General features: G+C 40.4%; 1 protein-coding gene across 1 annotated transcript; it reads left to right on the top strand.

Moving 5' to 3' along the window:
• Window positions 1-4,263: 4,263 nt before the first annotated feature.
• Window positions 4,264-22,786, top strand: tars1 (threonyl-tRNA synthetase 1). The gene is made up of 19 exons (XM_068311670.1): window positions 4,264-4,395; window positions 4,977-5,054; window positions 5,638-5,825; window positions 8,764-8,887; window positions 9,685-9,809; window positions 10,452-10,569; window positions 10,649-10,713; window positions 11,157-11,235; window positions 11,391-11,537; window positions 13,919-14,017; window positions 14,987-15,153; window positions 15,894-16,056; window positions 16,863-17,000; window positions 19,057-19,134; window positions 19,213-19,313; window positions 20,274-20,378; window positions 20,567-20,639; window positions 21,725-21,839; window positions 21,950-22,786. The coding sequence occupies exons 1-19, from the start codon at window positions 4,336-4,338 to the stop codon at window positions 22,096-22,098; spliced, it is 2,172 nt and encodes a 723-aa protein (XP_068167771.1). The 5' UTR covers window positions 4,264-4,335; the 3' UTR covers window positions 22,099-22,786.
• Window positions 22,787-23,191: the final 405 nt, after the last annotated feature.

Raw genomic sequence — 23,191 nt, 5'->3', positions numbered from 1 at the left:
GCGTTAGCACCATAGAACATGGTAGCTATTTATTTTTTTCATATGTTTGATATGAAGTCTGATATTATTGTTTTATCGTGGAATTTCCATGGGTTCCCACTAGTATATATAGTATTTATATAGTATATAGTTAGTGTGTGCACGTGTGTGTGTGTGTGTGTGTGTGTGTGTGTGTGTGTGTGTGTGTGTGTGTGTGTGTGTGTGTGTGTGTGTGTGTGTTTATACTGTATAGATGGGCAAGCATTTGGATTTAAAAGTAATTTCCCCTTAGGAAACACACACACACACACACACACACACACACACACACACACACACACACACACACACAAACACACACACACACACACACACACACACACACACACCACACATACACACACACACACACACACACTACACAAACACACACATTACACAAACACACAATGTACTGCCATCATTTCAATATGCATGTTTCGCTTACTTCCTTTTTTTGCCGACATTTTTATTTACACACGTGTGTACATATACGTATAAATATGTGTGTGGAATGTCTGCAAAATTCCACACACTTCAAGCTCATGCCAACTGATATTTTAGCATCCAGTCGATATCATAATAGAGCAAATGAAGCCTCAAGAAGCTTCGAACCGCAGTGAACTGATTGGGATGACACGCTTCATTGCTTCATGTGGCCTCATCTGCCCATCACTAACTATACATGGACTTCCCATCTATCTATCCATCCATCCATCTTCCACCGCTTATCTGTAGTTGGGTCACGGGGGCAGCAGCTTCAACAGGGAGCCCCAAACTTCTCTTTCCCCGGCCACATCCACCAGCTCTGACTGGGGGTTCCCAAGGTGTTCCCAGGCCAGTGTTGAGATATACTCCCTCCACCTGGTCCTGGGTCTGCCCCGAGGTCTCCTCCTTGTATCCACGATCTCGTTATTTCAGTCATGACCCATCGCTCATGACCATAGGTGAGGGTAGCAACAAAGAGTGAACAGTAGATAGAGCTTTGCCTCTCGGCTTAGCTCCCTCTTTGTGACAACGGTGCGGTAAAGTGACTGCAATACCGCTCCTGCTGTCCCAATTCTCCGTCTAATCTCCCGTTCCATTGTTCCCTCACTCGTGAACAGGACCCCAAGATACTTAAACTCCTTCACTTGTGGAAGGACCTCATACCCCACTCGGAGAAGGCAGTACACTGGTTTCCTGCTGAGGACCATGGCCTCAGATTTGGAGGTGCTAATCCTCATCCCCGCCACTTCATACTTGGCCGCAAACTGGACCAGTGAGTGCTGCAGGTCACAGGCCGATGATGCAAACATGACCACATCATCTGCAAAAAGCAGCGATGCATTCCTCAGGCCACCAAACTGTCACCGCGACTACGCCTCGATATCATGTCCATGAAAATCACTAACAGAATTGATGATAAAGCGCAGCCCTGCCGATGGCCAACAGCTACGTGGAACAAGTCCGACTTACTGCCGAGAACCCAAATGCAGCTCTCACTATGGGCGTACAGGGATTGGATGGCCCTGAGGAGAGGCCCCCTCACCCCATACTCCCACAGTACCTCCCACAGTATATCCCTGGGAACCCAATCATGCGCCTTCTGTAAGTCCACAAAACACATGTAGACTGGATGGGCATACTCCAAAGCCCTCTCTAGGACCCCGGCGACAGTAAAAAGCTGGTCCGTTGTTCCACGACCAGGACGGAACCCACATTGTTCCTCCTCAATCTGAGGTTCGACAATCGGCCGGACCCTCCTTTCCAGTACCTTGGAGTAAACTTTCCCAGGGAGGCTGAGGAGTGTGACGCCCCAGTAGTTGGCACACACCTTCTGGTCCCCCTTTTTAAAAAGAGGAACCACCACCCCAGTCTGCCACTCTTTCGGCACTGTCCCAGACTTTCACGCAATGTTAAAGAGGCGTATCATCCATGACAGCCCCTCAACACCCAGAGCGTTCAGCATTTCCGGGGGAATCTCATCAACCCCCCGGGGCTTCGCCACCGTGAAGTTCCTCGGTGACTTCGCCCCAAGAGATTGACTCTAATCCCCCATCATCCTCCAGCTCTGCCTCTACAAAAGAGGACGGGTCAGTTGGGGTACTTGGATTCAGGAGTTCCTCAAAGTGTTCCTTCCACCGACCGACAACATCCTCAGTCGAGGTCAACAGTGTCCCATCCTTGCTGTATACAGCTTGGATGGTCCCCCGTTTCCCCTTCCTGAGGTGTCGGACAGTCCTCCAGAACAACTTTGGTGCTGTCCTATAGTCCTTCTCCATTGCCTCTCTGAACTCCTCCCACACCCTCTGTTTTGCCTCCGTCACAACCGAGGCTGCAGTCCTTTTGGCCTGTCGGTACCCTGCAACTGCTTCAGGAGTCCCCAGGGACAACATGGCCCTGAAGGCCTCCTTCTTCAGTCGGACGGCTTCCCTGACCACTGGGTCCCCCACGTTGTTCGAGGGTTACCGCCCGTTGAGGCACCCAAGACCTTGAGACCACAGCTGCAGCTTCAGCAATGGAAGCTTTGAATATCGACCATTCAGGTTCAAATGCCCCCAGCCTCCACAGGGATGCATGAGAAGCTCCTTCGGAGGTGTGAATTGAATGCCTCGCAGACAGAGTCCTTCAGACGTTCCCAGTTCACCCGCACTACTCGTTTGGGCTTACCAGGTCTATCCAAACGTGTCCTCCGCCAACAGACCCAACTCACCATCTGGACTCAGTGGAGACACTTCTGCAGAGCAGGACCATGTATAAAGTTAACGCTATCATGAACAACACCAGCCACCCCCTGCACACCACCTTCTCCCAGCAGAGAAGCACCTTCAGCAGCAGACTGCTGTCACACAGCGCCACCACAGAGACGCTGAGGTCCTCCTTCATGCCCCGTGCCATGAGGGGGTACAATGACTCTCCCAGGAGGAGTGGGGGAAGGTGGCGAGGTCAGCACGCGGTTGAATGGATTTTATTTTTTATTTTCTGTTTATATTTTAATTTATACTGTTTATATTTTAGTTATAGTTTAGAATATGTCCTGTTTAATGCTGCATGTGTCTGTTAGTGTAATGTATGTCTTGTGGTATGTCCTGTGATGTCAGTGTTTCTTTTACTCCTGGTGTTTATCCAGTATTTATTCATTATGTAATGCCTGAGCAGTGGATATGTGCAATTTCCTCCAGGATTAATAAAGTATCTATCTATCTATCTATCTATCTATCTATCTATCTATCTATCTATCTATCTATCTATCTATCTATCTATCTATCTATCTATCTATCTATCTATCTATCTATCTATCTATCTATCTATCTATCTATCTATCAAATTGATTTCAGCTGCACACTTGTTTAAAATGAAGGAAAATATAATCAAATATATTCTCAGGTTTTGTATTTACTTTGTATTGCACCTAATAATGTTCTAGCTAAATACAAAGGTATTTTGATAACGTATGGTTTACATTGAGGTAGACTGATTGATTGAGGAATTCATTCCTTATCATTTCGTCATTATTGTTTCATAATTTCATAGTTAATCACTCATATATATCATAGTTAACCAATCACATATAACTTCAGGTTCCTATTACACCTGTGACGATTTTCTTGTTTAATGATCTATATGCAAATATATAACTAATTCAATTATTCAATAAAACACTGCAAATGACACAAGCAATCTGTCATTTGCTGAATCGGCTGGTGACTCCCCTGCAGTAGAAAAAGTTACCGAGTCCGCCTGTGTCTTTGTTCGCTTCTGATTATTCAGAGTGTTTGGAGAATAACTCTAACGTAGATTAATTAAAACAACAACAGCATCAACGAAATCACATTAAAGATGATTAAGAACATTTGATGGCTTTTATTATTATTGTTATTATTGTGAAAACAACACACACACACACACACACACACACACACACACATACACACGTTTATAAGTAAACAAACAGCATTGCATGATTAAATTTATATTTTGTTTCGTTTGGTTTTTTCCTACTGTTAATTGTTTTTTAATGTGAATTTTACGTGAAAGTGATCACTTTGTAATTTGTTTTTTGTGAATAAACGTGCTTTTCAAAATCAAATCAGAACCCTGTTTCTTTACTGCGCACATGAGCCCTTTGATTCAAAGAATTCCTTGAATATTGTACCGATTCCACTGATTCAATTCCAAACACCACATAGAGTACGAGAAGGTGGGAGGAAGTGTTGCATCAGATTCGCAATATCCGGATACGTCATCAGCCCTCACCGGCACCCGTACTGGAAGACACGAATCAGCAGACTGGAAGGAGCTCGTCCTGAAAAGTTGAGAAGCTTTTCGCTTGTTATGGCTGAGCAGACTGTTGTGGAGAAAATGAGCGAATTACAAATTAACGCAGAAAAAAAGGTACTATATTTATCTTTAAGTTTAAGACATTAACTGGCTAGCCTAGCCTTTAGGTCATTTAGCCACCGAAACGCGATGCTAACTTCACAGCTAGCTAGATTTACCATTTGATTGTTCTGACTCCAGATAACCGAATTAAGTGTTAATTAAGCCAACACACGTGGATAGTCATGTTGATTTAACGTTGTTTTTCATGCACTTAGGGCCATTGGATAAAGAACTAGACGCCACATTGTCATTGCAATGTTGCATCACACGCACATCAAACCTATACGCAAGACTTGATTTGAATCCTTCATAATTGGTCACGCACCCTGTGGACCAACCGGTGTATTTCCCTATAAACCACTCCATCATTGGTTTATACGTCCCTCTAATAATAACTCAAAGGTGCTTTGAAAATTGACGGACGTGAACCGCTTCGTTAGTCTCAGCTGGCCACCTGTACGCCGGAACAACCTGAGAATCATCAGTTAAAGATCGAAGTGATATTTTAAATATTACATGCTGTGGGCTGTATTATTAGCACCAAGGAAGGAATCATTTGTCCATATCTAAAAGGAGTCTTAACTTTTTGACAGGGAGAAGCTGAAAGCTCTAAAGATGGAGGAAAGAAAAAGGTCAAAACTGCACCTGGAGACTCTGGAGGAAAGGCTGAGGTGAAATACTGAATCATTCATTCATCGTCTAGCCGCTTTTATCAGCTGTATCATGTCATGATAATAATGTTCAGTTTGTACAGGAAATATTATGGTTTGTATTATAATTGCAGATGTTCTTAAATATTTGAAAGCTGCCAAACATTGGATTAATGATTAATTACTTGCTGATTGACATCAGTGTCTATGTAGTCTACTGTTTGAACTGGTGAAACACCTCGGTTGTGTCTGAAAACAGGTGATAAATGATCAAAGTGAAACCACAACATCACAGTGAGACATACAGACAGTTGAGTTCAGAACAGAAAGTCTTCCAGAAAATATGCAGTCAGTTCAGGGTTTTGGTTTCATTATGAGTGTCCACATGTGCTTATGCTCGTACATCTTGTAATCCTATCATTACTGTATACCTGTATATTAAATAAGAATAGTACGTCTATCTTATTTACATAACCCTCAAAGATTGTGTGATTGAGTCTTTTTTTGAGAACCCTTTTCATAAATTTGTACCTACAAGTAATTAAGGACACTCACATTATTTTTCATTAACAACCATCCATTTATTGCTGTTTTTTCTATTCAGCTGTCACCTCCGCCTCAGTACATTGATGAGCGACTTGCATTGTATGCAAAACTGAAAGCTGAGCACGAAGCTCTGATGACAGAGAAGGCTGCAAATAGCCAAGCTATTAAGGTGACTCTTCCCGATGGAAAGGTAGTGGAGGCTGAGTCCTGGAAGACCACACCGTACCAATTGGCCTGTGGAATCAGGTCAGTGTGATGATACTATCACTGCAACTGGGTTTGCACCAGGTGCTAGTATGACTAAGCCACTGTGGCTCAGTGTAAACGAATCGAATAAGCCACAAAAAGCCACATTCTGTGTCCAAGACAGTGGCTTGCTATAATAGCAAGTAAAACTTAAAGTAAATATTGAATAATATATTTGTATGACTGTATCTTCACATAGTGAATGCAAGTTTTTGGGGATGTAAAACCACACTTGTCGTGGTGTGTGTGTGTGAGGGATACCCCTTTTTTGAAAATGGGGTTGTTTTCCTGCTTTCTGAGGGCAAAATCTTCTGTTCAGTTTACCTACAAAAATACACTGAAGTCAACAGTTCAAGCTATATTTCTATCCTACTTTATGCAGGTATAAATGTGAGATTCAACAATTGAAAACTTGCATTCACTATGTGAAGATACAGTCAGACAAAATATTACTCAATGTTTACTTGTAAGTTTTACTTAGAGTAGAAGACATTTTAACTTTGACTTAGGCACTTTGATTTTAATAAATTTGATTCTTGGTATTACTCAATGTTGTAAGTTTTACTTGCTATAATAGCAAGCAAGGTGAATACACATTTACATGCATCTCTGTGTATTCCTGCCGGTCATAGAGATCAAAAGTCTAAGACTACAAAAAAGTATTGATAATATCTTTCATTGACTTCTGATCGGTCTGTCACCACTCCTACCCCATCTCAGCATTCACCATTTGTTGTTCAATTAGTTTTAATGCAAAATCTACTATAAAACTCTATTCTCATTTTCTTTCCATCGATCGTCCTTGCCTTGTTGTACACCAATTCGCGGATGCATATTTAATGATTGGGATCGTTCGGGTCACTTCAGCTATTTCCGTCAGCATGTGCGCCGACAAAGAAGACTATGAAGAAGACGACTACGAATATTTTTTTTTTTTTTTTTGCAAGAAACTTCAATCACATTCAGAACATTTTACAATTTTTCATTAGATGAACTAAAGTGCTTCAAAAACACTAAAATCCAATAAATGAAAGGAAATACAATTTAAAAATTAGTGCATTATATCAGGAAGTTTGCAAAAGTGAGTTGATCATCAGCTTAAGTGCATAGGACCTTTTTGTGACACCAGATGTTCCTAAAGTTATTCAGGTCTTTTGTCATTTTATAGAAACCAAATTCTAGTTTTAAGCGACATCTGATGTTACAGCAAAAAACAGTAGCTGCTTCTTGAACAGTATTGTTTTCAATTCTCCTCTTCCTGGTCACATAAATTGCGAGTTTTGCCTCTCCAGAGATCAAATTGAAAAGCTTGCACTTTCTTTGATTTGATTTTTTTGTACCCAGCACCGTAGATGGATTTCCTGATACTAAAATTTTCACTAAACAAATTAAAAACATTCGTTAGAAGAGTGAAGAGCACTGCAAGACTACGAAGAAGAAGACTACGGAGAAGAAGAAGACTACGGAGAAGAAGAAGACTACGGAGAAGAAGAAGACTACGGAGAAGACTAAGAAGAAGACTACGAAGAAGAAGAAGACTACGGAGAGTTTGTTGTAAAACCAAGCTAGACTTTTCCTTTTGTCAAAAATATATCGGTGTTAAATATGAATGAATCCCCCCCAACATCAAAATAAACTTTAATCATGAGTTTGTTGTAAAACCAAGCAAGAAGAAGACTACGAAGAAGAAGACTACGAAGAAGAAGACTACGGAGAAGAAGACTACGAAGAAGAAGACTACGAAGAACAAGACTACGAAGAACAAGACTACGAAGAACAAGACTACGAAGAACAAGACTACGAAGAACAAGACTACGAAGAAGAAGACTACGAAGAAGAAGACTACGAAGAAGAAGACTACGAAGAAGACTACGAAGAAGAAGACGACGAAGAAGAAGACGACGAAGATGAAGACGACGAAGATGAAGACGACGAAGATGAAGACGACGAAGATGAAGACGACGAAGATGAAGACGACGAAGATGAAGACGACGAAGATGAAGACGACGAAGATGAAGACGACGAAGATGAAGACGACGAAGATGAAGACGACGAAGATGAAGACGACGAAGATGAAGACGACGAAGATGAAGACGAAGATGAAGACGAAGACGAAGACGAAGATGAAGAAGAAGAAGAAGAAGACGAAGAAGAAGAAGACGACGAAGATGAAGACGACGAAGAAGACGAAGAAGATGCGCGCTGCCTAGCAAGAGAAAAAGTTTGTTTTCTTATGTTATCACTCGGGGATTTTTGCGAGTCCAAAAAAGTTGTAAGTTTTAGCCTTTTTTTCCCCTAAAAATAAGAACGCCACTGTGGCTACACAGGCTAAAAACCGTGTAATCACTCTGGAATTTTCTTCGCTTATGTATGGCGAAGTGGCGAATGGCTAGCACAAGCCCAGTGTAAGTGTCACCTGCTAGATGTGACACCCTGCTTTCACATGTAGCAAAAAAACAGAAGAAAAACTACATCATTTCCAAGGAGTATATTCCAGATGCATTTGTGCAGCTTGTAGTTGTTTGTTTTATAGTGGGATGTTTTCTTTTTCTATAAAATTAAAAAGTGATATTTACTAAACGTACTAAAAAAATAAATCAGTTATTTTGCTTCTCAGATGTTGAAGTGTGACCATGTGAGATTTCTAATCGTCTGAGCCCACTGAAAACAAATCAGTTAAATTTTACGTGTGCATCTGATATTGTCCTTTTTGTAGATTTTATATTCCATTTTTAAGGCATCGTACTAAAACATTTTTTATTCTATTCCTCTGATATTAAAGAAATTATGAGCTATCCAGTTTTTTTGGTCTCAGGGCATACACAAGTTTGAACAAATTGTGCTTAACATTTTCATTGAAGGAAATGTCACATAAGCTATTTTCTTTGTAAATCTATCAACAACTTTGATGTGAAATATTTTCATGTGTCCCCTCCAGTCAAGGCCTCGCTGACAACACAGTCATCGCTAAAGTGAATGGCAGTGTGTGGGATCTGGACAGACCTTTGGAGGGTGATTGCAAGCTTCAGTTGCTCAAATTTGATGATGAGGAGGCTCAGGCTGTAAGTCCACTCTTGTTCATCCCTGACCTGACAAAGTAGTTTTATTTGACTTTTGACCTGTTCCAAATGAATTAGGAGAGGAGAATATTATATATTAAAGGTCCTTTCTAATGTACTTTTTAAAAAAAAAAACTTCATTCGAAATGTATTGCCCTAAACTGATCCGTGATCCTGAATTTCAGCTGTCTAAAAGTAGCTCAGACTGAGAACAGGCTGTTCCTGTGGTAATTAGTAATGGGCTCCATCTGTCAATACCTTCCTTTCCTGTTACACACCCCTGTCACAGAAATAATGTGGCTAACAGTAGCATGGGCTAATGTTTAAATCCAATGTAGCTGGCATGTTGTCATTAAATACGAAACACAACGACAGCCTTCAATTCTTCTTTGGCTGGAACAGAATATAAGCAGTTTTATTGATTTTGTAAAACCAAATTTGTCTAGCTAGGAGCGACGACATTGTGATACACTGCTACCTTATTGCTGGACACACCAATCTTCACCTTGGGGATTTACGCCACAATATCCTGGCAGAGGGGAGTGTTCTCGCACAGACAGGGCCGGGCTATGCCAGTCATTCCTTTCGTTACGTCACAATAGGAGCTGATTCTGATCAGCGTGTTTGGACACAGTGCTCAAAAAATCATAACCAAAAAATTTTTAAAAATTTGGTTATGAATTTTCTGGGTTTTTTTCCCCTAAAGTGTGCAGCATAGTGAGATGTGTTTATTTTTGTAACACACTCATTGTATCAATGAAACAACTGCGAAACAACTTTTTTTTTTTTTTGATATTTAGGTTTATTGGCACTCCAGCGCCCATATCTTGGGTGAAGCCATGGAGAGGGTGTATGGAGGCTGCCTTTGCTACGGTCCCCCTATCGAGAATGGCTTTTACTATGACATGTTCCTGGAGAACAATGAGTAAGTGGCTTGAATTTGTTTGGGCAATTAGTTGTGTTATTGAATATCAATGTTTTTTTTCATTTGTGCTTCAAGGCCAAGCAACTGTCAGTCTGTTGTACCGTTTAAGAATCTTGGCAAAAATAATATTTTAATGATGCTAATACTGTCAACCTGAATTTTTCTTGGCGATTGTAATGGACTAATATCTTTCTACATCTGCTCACAAGATCAGAACTGCAGATTGAGTCAAGGTTTCAAATTGTGTTGAGAAACACTAAGACGTTTGAATACACCCTCCTCATAAACAACTCTTTCACTTGACCTTTCCCTGAAACATATTCATTTCTCCCTGCTGTAGGCAGCAGGAGAGCACGAGCAGTGCTGTCTAATTAATTCTACAACCTCCTTAATGAAGTCATTTTATGCTAATGGCGTTCTTGGAGAAAGATTTGTGCAAGGATATTTTGACATTGCTCAAGCCCTTAAGCCAAGGACTCATGACTATTTGTCTATGCTTGGCGTAGTTTCTGGAAGTCAAAGGTATTGCATTGTGAGCAACAGAACTGGTAGAAAAGCTGATTGTGTCCATGATGCCCTCTTAACACTGAAATCAATTTGCATATTAATCTTGTGTTTTATTTATTTATATCATTTGAGCAGAGGTGTATCGAGCAATGACTTCCCATGTCTGGAGAACTTGTGCAAAAAAATTATGAAGGAGAAGCAACCATTCGAGAGGCTAGAGATTAAGAAGGAAACTCTGTTGGAAATGTTTAAGGTACATATACATGAAATCAGTAAAAATGATCAGAAACATATAGTAGGAGATTTCTAAACATTCCTCTTCTCCCTGATAGTACAACACGTTCAAGTGTCGCATTCTGAACGAGAAGGTCACCACTCCCACTACCACAGTTTACAGGTGAGTCCAGTCCCAGCCACACATTTATCACTGCTTCTGCTAATACATACTATTATACTGATGGGCAACAGAAATCACCTCATTGAATGCATTATTTACTACTGTTTTGAGTAGGGTTTAAGAAGTAAAGAAAAATATATATATATTCATGTCGTTTTTACTCCTCAACATTGACAACAGTTATGGTCATATGTAATATGTCTACAATTGTCTGTCCCATTTCGGTTAAAAAATATACAGTATATCTTAGGAGCACCTCAGAAAAAATGCCAACTTGGACTTGAGAATGAACTGATCACATTTTTGTAGTAAATAGGTTCTTTTGCCATTAGTGATAACAGGGAACCCCAGCCCACCATGGCAGAGACAAAAATGCAAAGTCCTGAATATGCTTTGTTTTTCTGGTCAGAATTTTAAAAAAAAGAAAATTCTGTTTATTACAGGTGTGGTCCCTTAATCGACTTGTGTCGAGGGCCTCATGTGAGGCATACTGGAAAAATCAAAGCACTTAAGATCCACAAGGTGAGTCTTTTGGTTGTCTTCTGAAGTGTCACAGATTTCTGGCTCTAAATTACATTTATAACCATTTCTTAAGGAGTTATCTGTCATATATTTTATTCTCATGGGATTTGATAAAGAATGATAAAAGCTAAAATACTGTTTTCATGTTATACTAGAATTCATCTACATACTGGGAGGGAAAGGCTGACATGGAGACCCTCCAGAGGATCTATGGAATTTCATTCCCTGATTCCAAAATGCTTAAAGAATGGGAGAAGTTTCAGGAGGAAGCCAAGAACAGAGATCACCGCAAACTAGGCCGGGTATGAACTGAAATGTGAAATGTGGTTCACCTTTCTTTTTAAAAACCTACCTCCAAAGGAGGGAACTCACCTCCACATTGGCTTGCTGCCCCCTCCTGGTTGGGGAACTGCAATTAAACTTTTTTTCGCTCATGCCCCTGATGGACACCTTGAGCAGGCAATGAAGCATGTTGTTCTAAATTGTGGACTTGTAATGAAGCCAGATCACCACAGACATCCAATGTGTTATTCCTTTGTCTATGCCATAAGTTGCCAAGAAATGTCATCACAATCTGTTTGTAAACCTTTGAGTAATTCTGCCAAATGATATAAACCAATATCAGCAAAAACCATCATAATCGTCCTCAGTGAATGTAAAAATCTACCTGTGATTCAGTGGCGGGCCGTGCATTTCACACCTAGGCCTTCAGTAGTGCTCCATCTGAATCAATCCAACCCTCAATAACAATTTTTATTTTTAACCTTTACTGCAGCTACAGTTGCGACACACGTAAAAAAGCATCAATAATAACCTCATAAAATTGCAATATTTAGGAATATAGCCACATTTTACTCACCAAAAATCCTTTTTATTTGTATACAAAATCCATCCCCCTTTCTTTTCTCAAGAAGATTTCAATTACTCTGTTGTACAGATTATCCGTGCGTTTCAGTTCCATCAAGAAGTCTTTTTCTATCACCATCAAAGCTAATGCTGAGTCGAGCCTGCCCTGTCGTATGGCATACGTTTTTATTCGATTTTGGGCTGAAAATGTTTGACGGAAGCGGTGGACATGGGGATGGTCACCGCCAACGTGTACAGCTGCCCAATGCTCTCACTCAGATTATTTTGCTGAAGGAGTCAAGGAGATCAGGGGGAGATTTTCCTGCCAAATCATCCATTGCATACCTTACAATCAGTTCTCTTCTTAGCCGAGTCAGATCGAAAAGTGTTCTGTGGCTCTGCGTTAAGCTGGAGAAGGCTGCATGTGGGAAAGTTTTCTGGTATTCCCGAAACTTCTGCAGGTCAAGGGGGGAGACAAACATCAGTTTTTCGTGGTCGTGAAATCTGGTCTGTGTCTGGCAAATACGTAATATTGTCCAGAACCCTGCCATGGAGTTGGTGGTAGTGCGCGCGAGGATCCTGCGCTTGATCTCATCGTGTGCTCGAAGCGGCCGCGCTGCGTTCAGTGGCCTCGTAGATTTCCTCTTTTCGGCTCCTCTCTCGTTCAGCGGTGTCACAAAACTCCTTTACCCTTGCCAGACAAAACTGTACATCCAGTTTTTTTCCCCGTAGTATTGAAAAAAATAAGTCTGAATGCTCAAAAATGCCGTTAAATATGTGAAGCAAAAAACAAAACTCAATATCATTCAGACGTACTTTGAATTCATCAGCACAGCACACAGACTCCTCGTCATACTTGTCATGATGCTCCAGGATGTAATGAAACGGTTCCTTTAGAGCATATCTCTTCTCAAATACTGTATTGACCACTCTGGATGTGTACTTCCACTAAAAGTGGCGGACAAATCCTTTTCCCGGTTGTGACAGGCTTGCTAGCTTCGGAGTTGCCAGACCTTTCATAACTATGTCCAGCTTTTCTTGAAAACTCCCGTCTTAAAAATGGCTTTGAAAGTAAATCTGCAACCAAATCCATTTCTTCTTCTCCTTCAGCCATTGTGGGTTGACAAAACCGCTTTTAAATCAACACAACAATATATGTGCTTCTGCAGCTCGCTACAGACGCAATTGTCTACCTCTGGCTAATACACGCTCTCACTATCCAATCAGAGGGTGTGAAAACACGTTTTCTAGAAGGCTTTGGTTGCGCCAACTTTAAATCTGATTGGTTAAAGCAACAGCTGTACAGACACTTATTTTATGCTGTCCACCCTCTGAACGTGATTGTGAAGGCATCCAGGTAGATTTCTGACCTGGCAACAAGTAATGGCTGAAATGTGATTGTTTAAAATGCTTACATATGCTTACAATGCTTACACGTCTGGAAGCAGCACAACCAGGTGAAAAGCAATGAAAGGAAGCTGACGGACAATTAGAAATTATTAAATAAGTATTCATGGACAAAATATAATTAACATCAGCAGGCCCTGACGGCCCACCACTGCTGTGATTCATTTTAAACTGTGAGGGGTTAAAATAAAATGACCAATGTCAGGAGGCAGAATTCAAACAGATGTACATCACAGCTTTTGGAACACTGTTAAGATGTTTGGCTGTGTTTTAATCACTTATTATTCATTGATTGTGAAAACGACTCAGACAAAGCGAGCCAAGGAGACAGTATATTGCCACAAAACCCTAGTTACATTAAATCTTATTTGTCCTCAGTGGTGACTTTTATTTTTCCATCACATTAACAAATGTTTTTGTCTTAATTTAGGAGCAGGAACTGTTCTTCTTCCACGACCTGAGTCCAGGGAGCTGCTTCTTCCTGCCTAAGGGAGCCTTCATCTACAACACCCTGATTGAGTTCATCCGAGTAAGTCAAAACTGTTCGGCCACAGCGGATAGCAACTGTAATTTCACTTTAACATATAAGACCCTAGAAAAGACGGTGTTTACTAGTCATAAAATTTAAATTTGTATCGAGACCTGGGGAGAAGGAATAAATACTTAGACCTTAATTTGGCCTCTGACTGAAATAATAATGGATTTATATATTCATGAGATGCATCAATTAATAGCAGTTGGTACATCGTATTCTATTATACAGATGAGTCAAGCCTTAGAAACCAGAGAATGGCAGTTTCAAAACAAAAACATTTCAAAAATGAACTTACATGCTGTAAGATGCTAATTCATTACAACTACCTCATGTTTTACAGTAATACATAGCAAAAAAAAATCCATGTCGTTTATGCTCACTCAGTGGGATGTTTTATCATTTTTGTTACCCAGTGCCAGAAAAACTGCATAGTATGAACCTTTAAACAAGAACCGCCTTATGAATCTTGAATAACAAAGTATTATCAGTAATGAGTGAAACATGTTTAAAAATGTTTATCAAGCTGTTTAGAAAAGTGCATTATTAAAGTAACAGTCATTCAGCTTCTTCTTTGTCATTCAGGTTGCAATAGAGGCAGTTCTTTTTTTAATATGGGAAAAATACATGTCTGTATGAGGAGATGTTGAGTAATGATTTGAATGAGTTAATGAAACGTCTCTGCTGACACAAGCAACAAAAAAAGCCAGACACATCTAAATCTTAGTAAGCTCCATTACTGTCAGGATTTAAAATGAATCACCTGATTTTATTTATCACTCTCAGCTTCTGTCTTGAATTGCGAAACAGATATCAGGCCTGACAGGTCATGATGTCTTAAAATGTACTACCTCTTTTTCTCAGTTTACCATGCTTTATCATACCCTTCAGAAAAAGAGGCAAACTGGTATGTGAATATTAAATGGCAAAAAAATTCTAATATGGTTCTTTCTTTTTTTTTGGCAGAGTGAGTATCGGAAGAGGGGTTTCCAGGAGGTAGTGACTCCTAATGTCTACAACAGTAAGCTGTGGCAGACCTCTGGGCACTGGCAGCACTACAGTGAGAACATGTTCTCCTTCGAGGTGGAGAAGGAGACCTTCGCCCTCAAGCCCATGAATTGCCCAGGACACTGGTGAGGCCTCCTTTTCCTCATATGAGGTTCAGTTGTGTCCGTTATGCTTTGTAGCTGAAGTCTGGCTGTAGCGTGGAGTGTGTGTCTGTGGTTAGTTCCTGTTTCTAATCACAGAAACTCTGTTGGAGGCAGGGCAGTTTGTTTTTCATCCCGCGTTAAAAGTGTTTCAGTATCAAAAGAGTTCAGTCACTGTCGTCACTATACAAAAGTGACTATATTGAATCTTCGTTCAGTGTTTGTCGAGTTCTTCCACAGTAACTCGACAAACCGTGATAACCATTAAACATTGTTTAACCACACTTGAATAGCTTCATAAGAATTTGTTTGAGGTTTCATTATCAGTAGTTGACACAGTCTCGGTGAAATAGCTTTGTGTTTCACTGCTGCAAGAGTTTGTCATCCAGTTCGGCTCAATTTGTAATAGACTGAGGTTCCTGCCATTTTTTTTCAGTTGTTGAATCCATTACAGCTCATTGCTAATGCAGTGTTTCAGTTTTAAGAGCCTCACTGCAGCTCTTTGTATTCAAATCTCATTTTCTCTGTTGCAATCTTCACGCTGCCCTCCCTGTCTGGAGGTCATACCAAATTATAAATTGAGCTTTTCAAACACATTTTGTAAATGTGTTGGGTGTCAGTGAAATTCATGATTGATGTTTTTTTCACATTTCAGTAGAGAAATGTTCAAATATTTTGTTGGCATCAGGTTGTCTTTTGTAATTTGTTATTCTGTGTGGCTCCAGTTTGATGTTCGATCACCGTCCGCGCTCCTGGAGAGAGTTGCCTCTTCGCATGGCAGACTTTGGCGTCCTGCACAGGAACGAACTGTCAGGAGCCCTGACGGGCCTGACCCGCGTCCGCCGCTTCCAGCAGGATGATGCTCATATCTTCTGCTCCATGGACCAGGTGAAACCCTCATTCACTCTCTGAGTAAGATTATTGATTTGTGATCAGTGGTCTGATGGACCAGTAAATGTGACTCAAAGAGCATCTCAATCTCTTTTCAATCGTCTGTTTACAAGCCTTGTAAGCTTGACTGTAGGTGTGACTAAGTTTATTCAGCCTTCCTTTGCTGGGGTTGACATGGTTACAGTGAAAACACATTGATTTTGATGTGGAATGTGGAGTCTGACAAACCTATGAGTGCAATGTTAAATCATTGCACTGCAGAACTGTTTATGACAGTGGAATTGTAAATATACCTGTATATCGACTGATACTGTGTGTTTCTTCTTAAAACTATTAGTGTTGAAAAAAAAAAAGCCCTGAGGAGACTCCTCAAGCTGCTGTAGCAACTCTCATATCCCCATATCCTTGGTAAATAGGTTTTATAATGCTAAAGACAGTTCTTCTTTAGTTTGGCATCAAGACAGCAACTCGCTAACAGGATCCCGTTGGTATAGATTGCTCTTTTTTGTAATGGCAGTTGATTGGCTGGTTAACTGTTTAATTGCAAATTGTACACAAAGTATTTCACTTTATCTTTGTAGTTTGGACCGTGCTGCTCACAGCGTTAGTTGCTATTTTTATTAACTATACTTCATATAAATATTAAATGTTATCATCTCTGGTAAGCTGAGCCATTCATCCTCATTTTCTTTCTTCTTGACACCAAAGCAGAGAACATTCATACATCAGAAATGAAACTTTAAGGTGTGTCCAGATGGATCTGTGATTTATTGTGAAAAAAAACCTCTTGATTCTACACTCAGATTGAGGATGAGATCAAGGGCTGCCTGGACTTCCTGCGGACTGTGTATGATGTGTTTGGCTTCACTTTCAAACTCAACCTGTCTACAAGACCGGAGAAGTTTCTGGGAGATCCGGCCATCTGGGACCAAGCAGAAAAGGTAATCAGACTTGTTCTTCCTCTCTAAGGTTGAAAATTTGAATAGCACTTTCACAAATTCTCACCAGAGAATTGAGATGTCTTGGTAGTGATGGTATGTTCGAAAGAATTTTTTCAGGTTCTTCCAGAATATGAAATGGGTGTGTGTGGTTGTTAGACCTGAAGAGTATTTGTATTTAATGACTTTTATTCTGCGGAGCTGTCGCCAGTTCAGAGGCAGCATTTTTTTTTTCTCTCTAGAGATCTTAAATCAGTGCTGCCACTGTCTGCCTTTACTGTCAAATCAGTGTCGCTGTCAGTGGACCAAGTCTATATTTCACATCTTGGGTTCAGTTCCAAGATGCTAAGGGAGAGAGCAGACAGTGTTTATATCTTGATTAGACGAAGTAGGAAGAAGTGTGAGTGATAATTAGTCTTTATTGCTTTTAATTTTAGATGAGCCACAGTGAGTGTCTCTCCTGGGACAACTTCAAATCTATCAGATGACTCTGTAGAATCAATATTAAATGACAGTAGTTGGGTTAAGTTGGCACTCGGGTACTGTATTGTTTTATTAGTGAATAAGTATACGGTGCACAGACTGTTTATGAGTCTGACGGGCTCTGAATGGATGTAAGGTGACCGCTGGTGCAGAAATGACACCCAATGGTTTCTGCAGGGAGGTGAGTTTTCTTTCCTTATGTCATTTGGTATTTAGCAACCTGCTGAACAAAGACAGACAATGCAGTCGGAGACTGCAACATCCCGCAACAAAGCTTCAGGGCAAGTCAAAGCTATGCACTAGCTTTGATCTATGGTCTTACCCACACCGGCCTTCTCCCTCGTCTTTCTATCTTGTCCAGTTCCTGAGTGTACAACGGTTCCGAAGATATTTGGTGGACAAACGAACATGATTTGAAGTGGGATGTAATTATAGTGTCTGCAGTAACTTTGTATGTGTTTCCTAAACCAAGTGTAGAGAGTACAGTAGGACTTTATTCATCCCTTCAGGAGGTTCCATCAGAGAAATTAATTGTATGTATGGTAGAGAAGATGCACGTAGCAAAACCTTGTAAAAGCTGGAATTCCATGAATATTGCTGATACTTTGCATCTTTTTGCTGCAAACATGAGATTATTTTGTTTTTCTCTGTAGTGTTATATAAACTGCTGGAAACTAGACTTGCAGAATACACCTTACTGCTCCAAACTGTGTGTTATCTTATCACAATACTATTCATTTTGGATGATTCAGGGTGTGTGTAAGGGCATTTGTTTTTCCCTTCTGCTGCCAGACGGTGTCAAACTGGTCAAGATAAATTCTCTTCCCCACAACCCACTAGAAGGGTGTTAGAGTGCTTTTACATTTGTGCTTTATTAGAGGGCAGAGCAATAATTATAGTAAAATTTCAGACATTAATGTAAAAATATGTATTTAAGCTACTTTTTAATTTGTCAGTGAATCAGTTCTGCCGTTCTTGTCCTCATTGAACCATTATGTCTTCATTTATAAGCTGATCCTCTTCCTGCTGGAACAGAGCAGTGTTAATGATGGTCAATGTTATTTTTAGTACGGTAATTTTATTAATCAATGCACTGACTTCAGTAACTGCTTAGATATTCAACATTTTGTAGTTTGCTGATGGGCTGGACTAGTAATTTACTACTACAGTACAGAGCTTGTGTTACTCCTTCCTGTGCTGATCATGTCTTAATATGTAGATGAAAACAAAAAGATGAGGGTCATAAAGACGTATGTTCAGCTGATTGGCTGACTTAATTCACCAATTCATATTTTTTAATGCATAAAGTCATGAAATTATGTAAGCAAAAAACAGACTCTTAAACTTTGCATAGTTAGAGTGGAACAGAACTTACTGCATGTTTCCATCACCTCATTAACTCCCACAAGCAGCCATAAAATATTACTGCGACGTTAACATTTCTCAGGTTAGTGATTAGTTCCAGATGAGGAAAATGTCAGGTCTAAATGTACAGCTTTGTTGAGCATCACCGTTTGCTTTTGTGTTGGTCATCCAATGAAACTGAAACAAACCCATCAGTTGTTTGTTTTTACAGCAACTGGAGAATAGCTTAAACGAGTTTGGAGAGAAGTGGATTCTCAACCCTGGTGATGGAGCTTTTTATGGACCAAAGGTGAGTCTCAAGCTGCACTAAAGTCACTCTTTAAGAGCAGGATCAGCACTACTAATCATTTGTGACCCTTATTTGCAGATTGACATTCAGATCAAGGATGCCATTGGACGATACCATCAGTGTGCCACAATTCAGCTGGATTTCCAGCTCCCAATTCGCTTTAATCTCACCTTTGTCAGGTAACTGTTCCACTGCTTTATTAAATCCTGCTTCAACGCGGTGATGTATTGTAATTGTTGGTTCATTCGTCCGTTCGTTAGTCCACCAAATATATTCACAACCGTTGCAAATAGAAAGATGAATCAAAAAGCAGATTACAGTACTCGGGCAGCAAAGGGGATTTAATTTAATTTAATTTAATACACTGTTATAATCTCCGAAGGGAAATTAAGAACGCACACTCTAGTTTTTTTCTTAGTTAATCAAATCAAATCACATGCATGCATATTAGTGTGTACAGGCCCCTGTAATACACACAGCACACACAAGGGGGCCTGTAGGCATGCAGGGGAGGTAGAGTGGCAGGAAGCTCCTTCTTGGTGCGCCTCAAATGAGCAATTTGTAAAGGGGACGGCACCTTGCTCAAGGGAGCCTCGGCAGTGCTCCGGAGGTGAGCTGACAATGGGAGGTGTCAGCTCACCTCCGGGTATTATATTTTTTTGGGGGGAGGGGCGGGAGCGGGAATCGAACCGCCGATCTTGAATCGTGGGACGACCCACTCTACCGCCCGCTTTACCACTGAGCGACTGCCGCCCCCTATGAAAATGATGAATGAAAATGAGATGATGACCTTGACCTTGAGAAAACTAGGTCAAGGTTGAATTTGAACTTTTTTATACTCTGGAACCGGATAAGATAGAAAGATGAGGGAGACGGCCAGTGTGAGTAAGACCATAGATGAAAGCGAGGGCTTTGATCTACCTGAAAGGTCAAAGCTATTCATTTGTCAGGTACTACTTTCAGGGTACCCTGACCTACCCAGGAAATGGGTCTGGGTAGGTTACGGGATGTTGCAGTCTCTGACTGCCTTTGTTCTTGTTCATATTAAAGTGGACAAGGAGAGGCAGGTGTAATTAATATAAATTTAACATGTAAACCTTGTGAAAATCAGTCAGCATTGTGTCAAATTGATTTTGCAGCCATGATGGCGACGACAAGAAGAAACCAGTGATCATCCACAGAGCTATTCTGGGATCAGTCGAGAGGATGATCGCCATTCTGACAGAAAACTACGGAGGGAAATGGTCTGTAAACAATCAATTCTAAAACATTTATTTGTCAATAGTACTTCAGCAGGCAATGTTTTTGTTGTGATATTTCTCCCAGAATGCTCTTCATGATTCTATACGACTCTTCTGTGGGAGAGTGAATAATTCCACAGTTCCATTGCAGATTACTGGTATCATGCTCACCAGATTGTGTCCTGTTTCAGGCCGCTGTGGCTCTCTCCTCGTCAGGTGATGGTTGTACCAGTGGGACCGACCTGTGAGGATTACGCTCAGAAGGTAACCACTGACCACAAAATGCGAGTACATACGTGTACCAGTGTTACACATCGTGAATTATCCATGTTTCTGCAGAACAACTACACCGTTAATGTGATCCAGACTTAAATTCTGTAGTAAATTCTAACCAGTTTGACCACTGGCTCTTTTTTTACCTAAACTACCAGAATGACTGACAGTAAACTGGCCAGTAATGGCAGGCACTGAGTGTGTGTTTGAAATCATCACTCACTAGACTCCAGTTACTTTTCTCCATATTCTTCTTTGGACCCAGTCCTCTCTTTATGAAGTGAAGCACATTTCCCCTGTAGTCAAGAAGGAAAAGAGACTTATTGACTGTACATTTCACTTCAAAATGGAGAGTGGTTATGAAATGACAGCAAAGCTAAATCTACTTTTCAATCCCACAAGTTTAGAAAGTTAACTTTGAGGTCTCCTCCTTCTAGTAAATGGCTCCAGATCAGAGGCGCTCATTCCCCCAGAAGCCTCAGCGCTGGCTGTGGCTCTCCACCAAAGCTGCTCTGCTCCCAGCAGCTAAGAGCAGCTCTGGCCCTCTGTTCTGCTCAGTCTTTCCCACACAACACTGCAAATGTCCCACATCGCTGACTGACCCTGTTCATGTTGAATATTTCCAACTCCTGTAAAATAAATAAGACACATAAAAGATTGTAACTTCCTGTTTGTCATATGCACAAGGGACAGTTAAGTATATTGTACTTTAACAGGTCTTTATTTTTGAAGGCAAAAATTCAGCAATAATGCAATGACTGGTTTGTGCTGACGAAGTACGGAAACGAGTGACTCGTCAAAACTACGTAAAATAATCTTTAGTTAATATCTGCATCTTTAAAAAGACAGATTAGTGCAATGCTTTTATTTTCATTGAGCAGTTCAGCAATGCGAAGTCAGGATTGGTCAACGATTGAGATCAATTCACACATTAGCCATATTGTATTATTTAGAGAAACTGAAAGGGCATGGACAACTAGAGCAAGTAAAATGTCAGAAATGTCATGTTAATTGATCGACTTTGTGGAGATATTTTTCATTGTTTTGTTTTCAACTGGTTGTTTTTTTGGTGACAGGTGATGCAGGAATTCCACAACAGTGGATTCATGACCGATGTGGATCTCGATCCCGGCTGCACTCTGAACAAAAAGATTAGAAATGCACAGTTAGCACAATATAACTTCATCCTGGGTCAGTGTCCACACTCCCTTGTTCTGTTGTTTCTTCTTTTTGTCTTTGGTGTCTGTCTCCATCCATTTCCATACTGATTTATGTTGTCCTCTTACATCCCTGCTATCTAGTGGTCGGAGAAAAGGAGAAGACGAGCAACACTGTGAATGTACGCACCCGAGACAACAAAGTCCATGGCGAGCGCACTGTGGAAGAATGCATCGAACGCCTGAAAGGGCTCAAAGGCGCCAGGAGCAGAAACGCTGAAGAGGAATTCTGAGTACTGTCGAACTCGCTGCTATTTACACGTCTTATCATAGCAATACATGGAGTCTTTAAACCTCTAAGGCTTTTGATTCAAGTGAGTTTTCAATAACACAAACCTGTTGAGCTTCTGTCTCTTCGTTTTGTTACAATTATTTTCAGCATTTGTCTTCCGTTGCCTCCAAATTGTTTTTTTTTTGTCATCAAGGGCAGTGAATAAAATCATGGGCAGTGAATAAAATGTTTTTCTGTTTGTTTTTTCATATTGCTTGTTCAGAAATGCAACTTGTGATAGATGATTTGAACATCTTTACAAAATAAAGTATTTTCTGCCCTGTAAGGCATACTGGACTAAAAGGTGCACTTCCAATGAATGGCCTATTTTAAAACTTTTCATTTCAAAGGTGAAATACACGGGATTATAAATTGTATCTTATTATAAGGCGCACCTTCAATGAATGGCATATTTTAAAACTTTTAATATACAAGGTGCACTGGATTATAAGGCACACTCAGTTTTTGAGAAAATTAAAGGTTTTCAGGTGCACCTTTTAGTACGGAAAATACTGTACTCGAAACTTCTCTTAATCTTTTCCATATACTGTGTGTATGCTAGGGAAGTGGCAATCATATAACATAGTTGGTTCTTCAGGGAAATGTACATGTGTTACAATTTTGATAATTAAAAACTCATCTTGTTTGTCTTTGTGTGACTTTTTTTTTCTGAAATTTGAGCAGCAGCTCTGTCATAATCACTGTCTTGTCAGTTGTGCTGCTACAGAAAATGACAGCCTATCATGGGGTTACACAAGATAAAGGTACTGAAATGGGATTAAGAGTGACAAGTATAAGGAAGACTAGGTTTCTTCAATATACAGTATTTTCCACTAACAGTCTATATATCCAATTACATTTTAGTCAGGTCTCATAAGTTCATACGTAGGCCAAAAAGGTTTTTCTGGATCTATATCGCCTTCCACTTGAGTCCATCACCCAGGAAGGCAATCGATGTGCAGGAGAAGAGGCTCCTGATGGCGTTATTACATGGCTCCTGAGCTCTGGGACATTTATTTGGCACAGGGTCCTGACGATGTCACTGAGGGTTTATT

The sequence above is a fragment of the Antennarius striatus genome, chromosome 3, assembly GCF_040054535.1.
Source record: "Antennarius striatus isolate MH-2024 chromosome 3, ASM4005453v1, whole genome shotgun sequence".
NCBI lineage: Eukaryota > Metazoa > Chordata > Actinopteri > Lophiiformes > Antennariidae > Antennarius > Antennarius striatus.
The sequence above is the reverse complement of the archived record's forward strand: the minus strand, read 5'-3'. Positions and strand labels throughout refer to the sequence as shown.

Bases quoted from the DNA above. Each gene is read 5' to 3' on its own strand.
- tars1 (XM_068311670.1), top strand. From the start codon at position 4,336: ATGGCTGAGCAGACTGTTGTGGAGAAAATGAGCGAATTACAAATTAAC. The intron at 8,888-9,684 runs GTAAGTCCACTC...TTTGATATTTAG, and splicing joins ATGATGAGGAGGCTCAGGCT to GTTTATTGGCACTCCAGCGC. The intron at 9,810-10,451 runs GTAAGTGGCTTG...TCATTTGAGCAG, and splicing joins ATGTTCCTGGAGAACAATGA to AGGTGTATCGAGCAATGACT.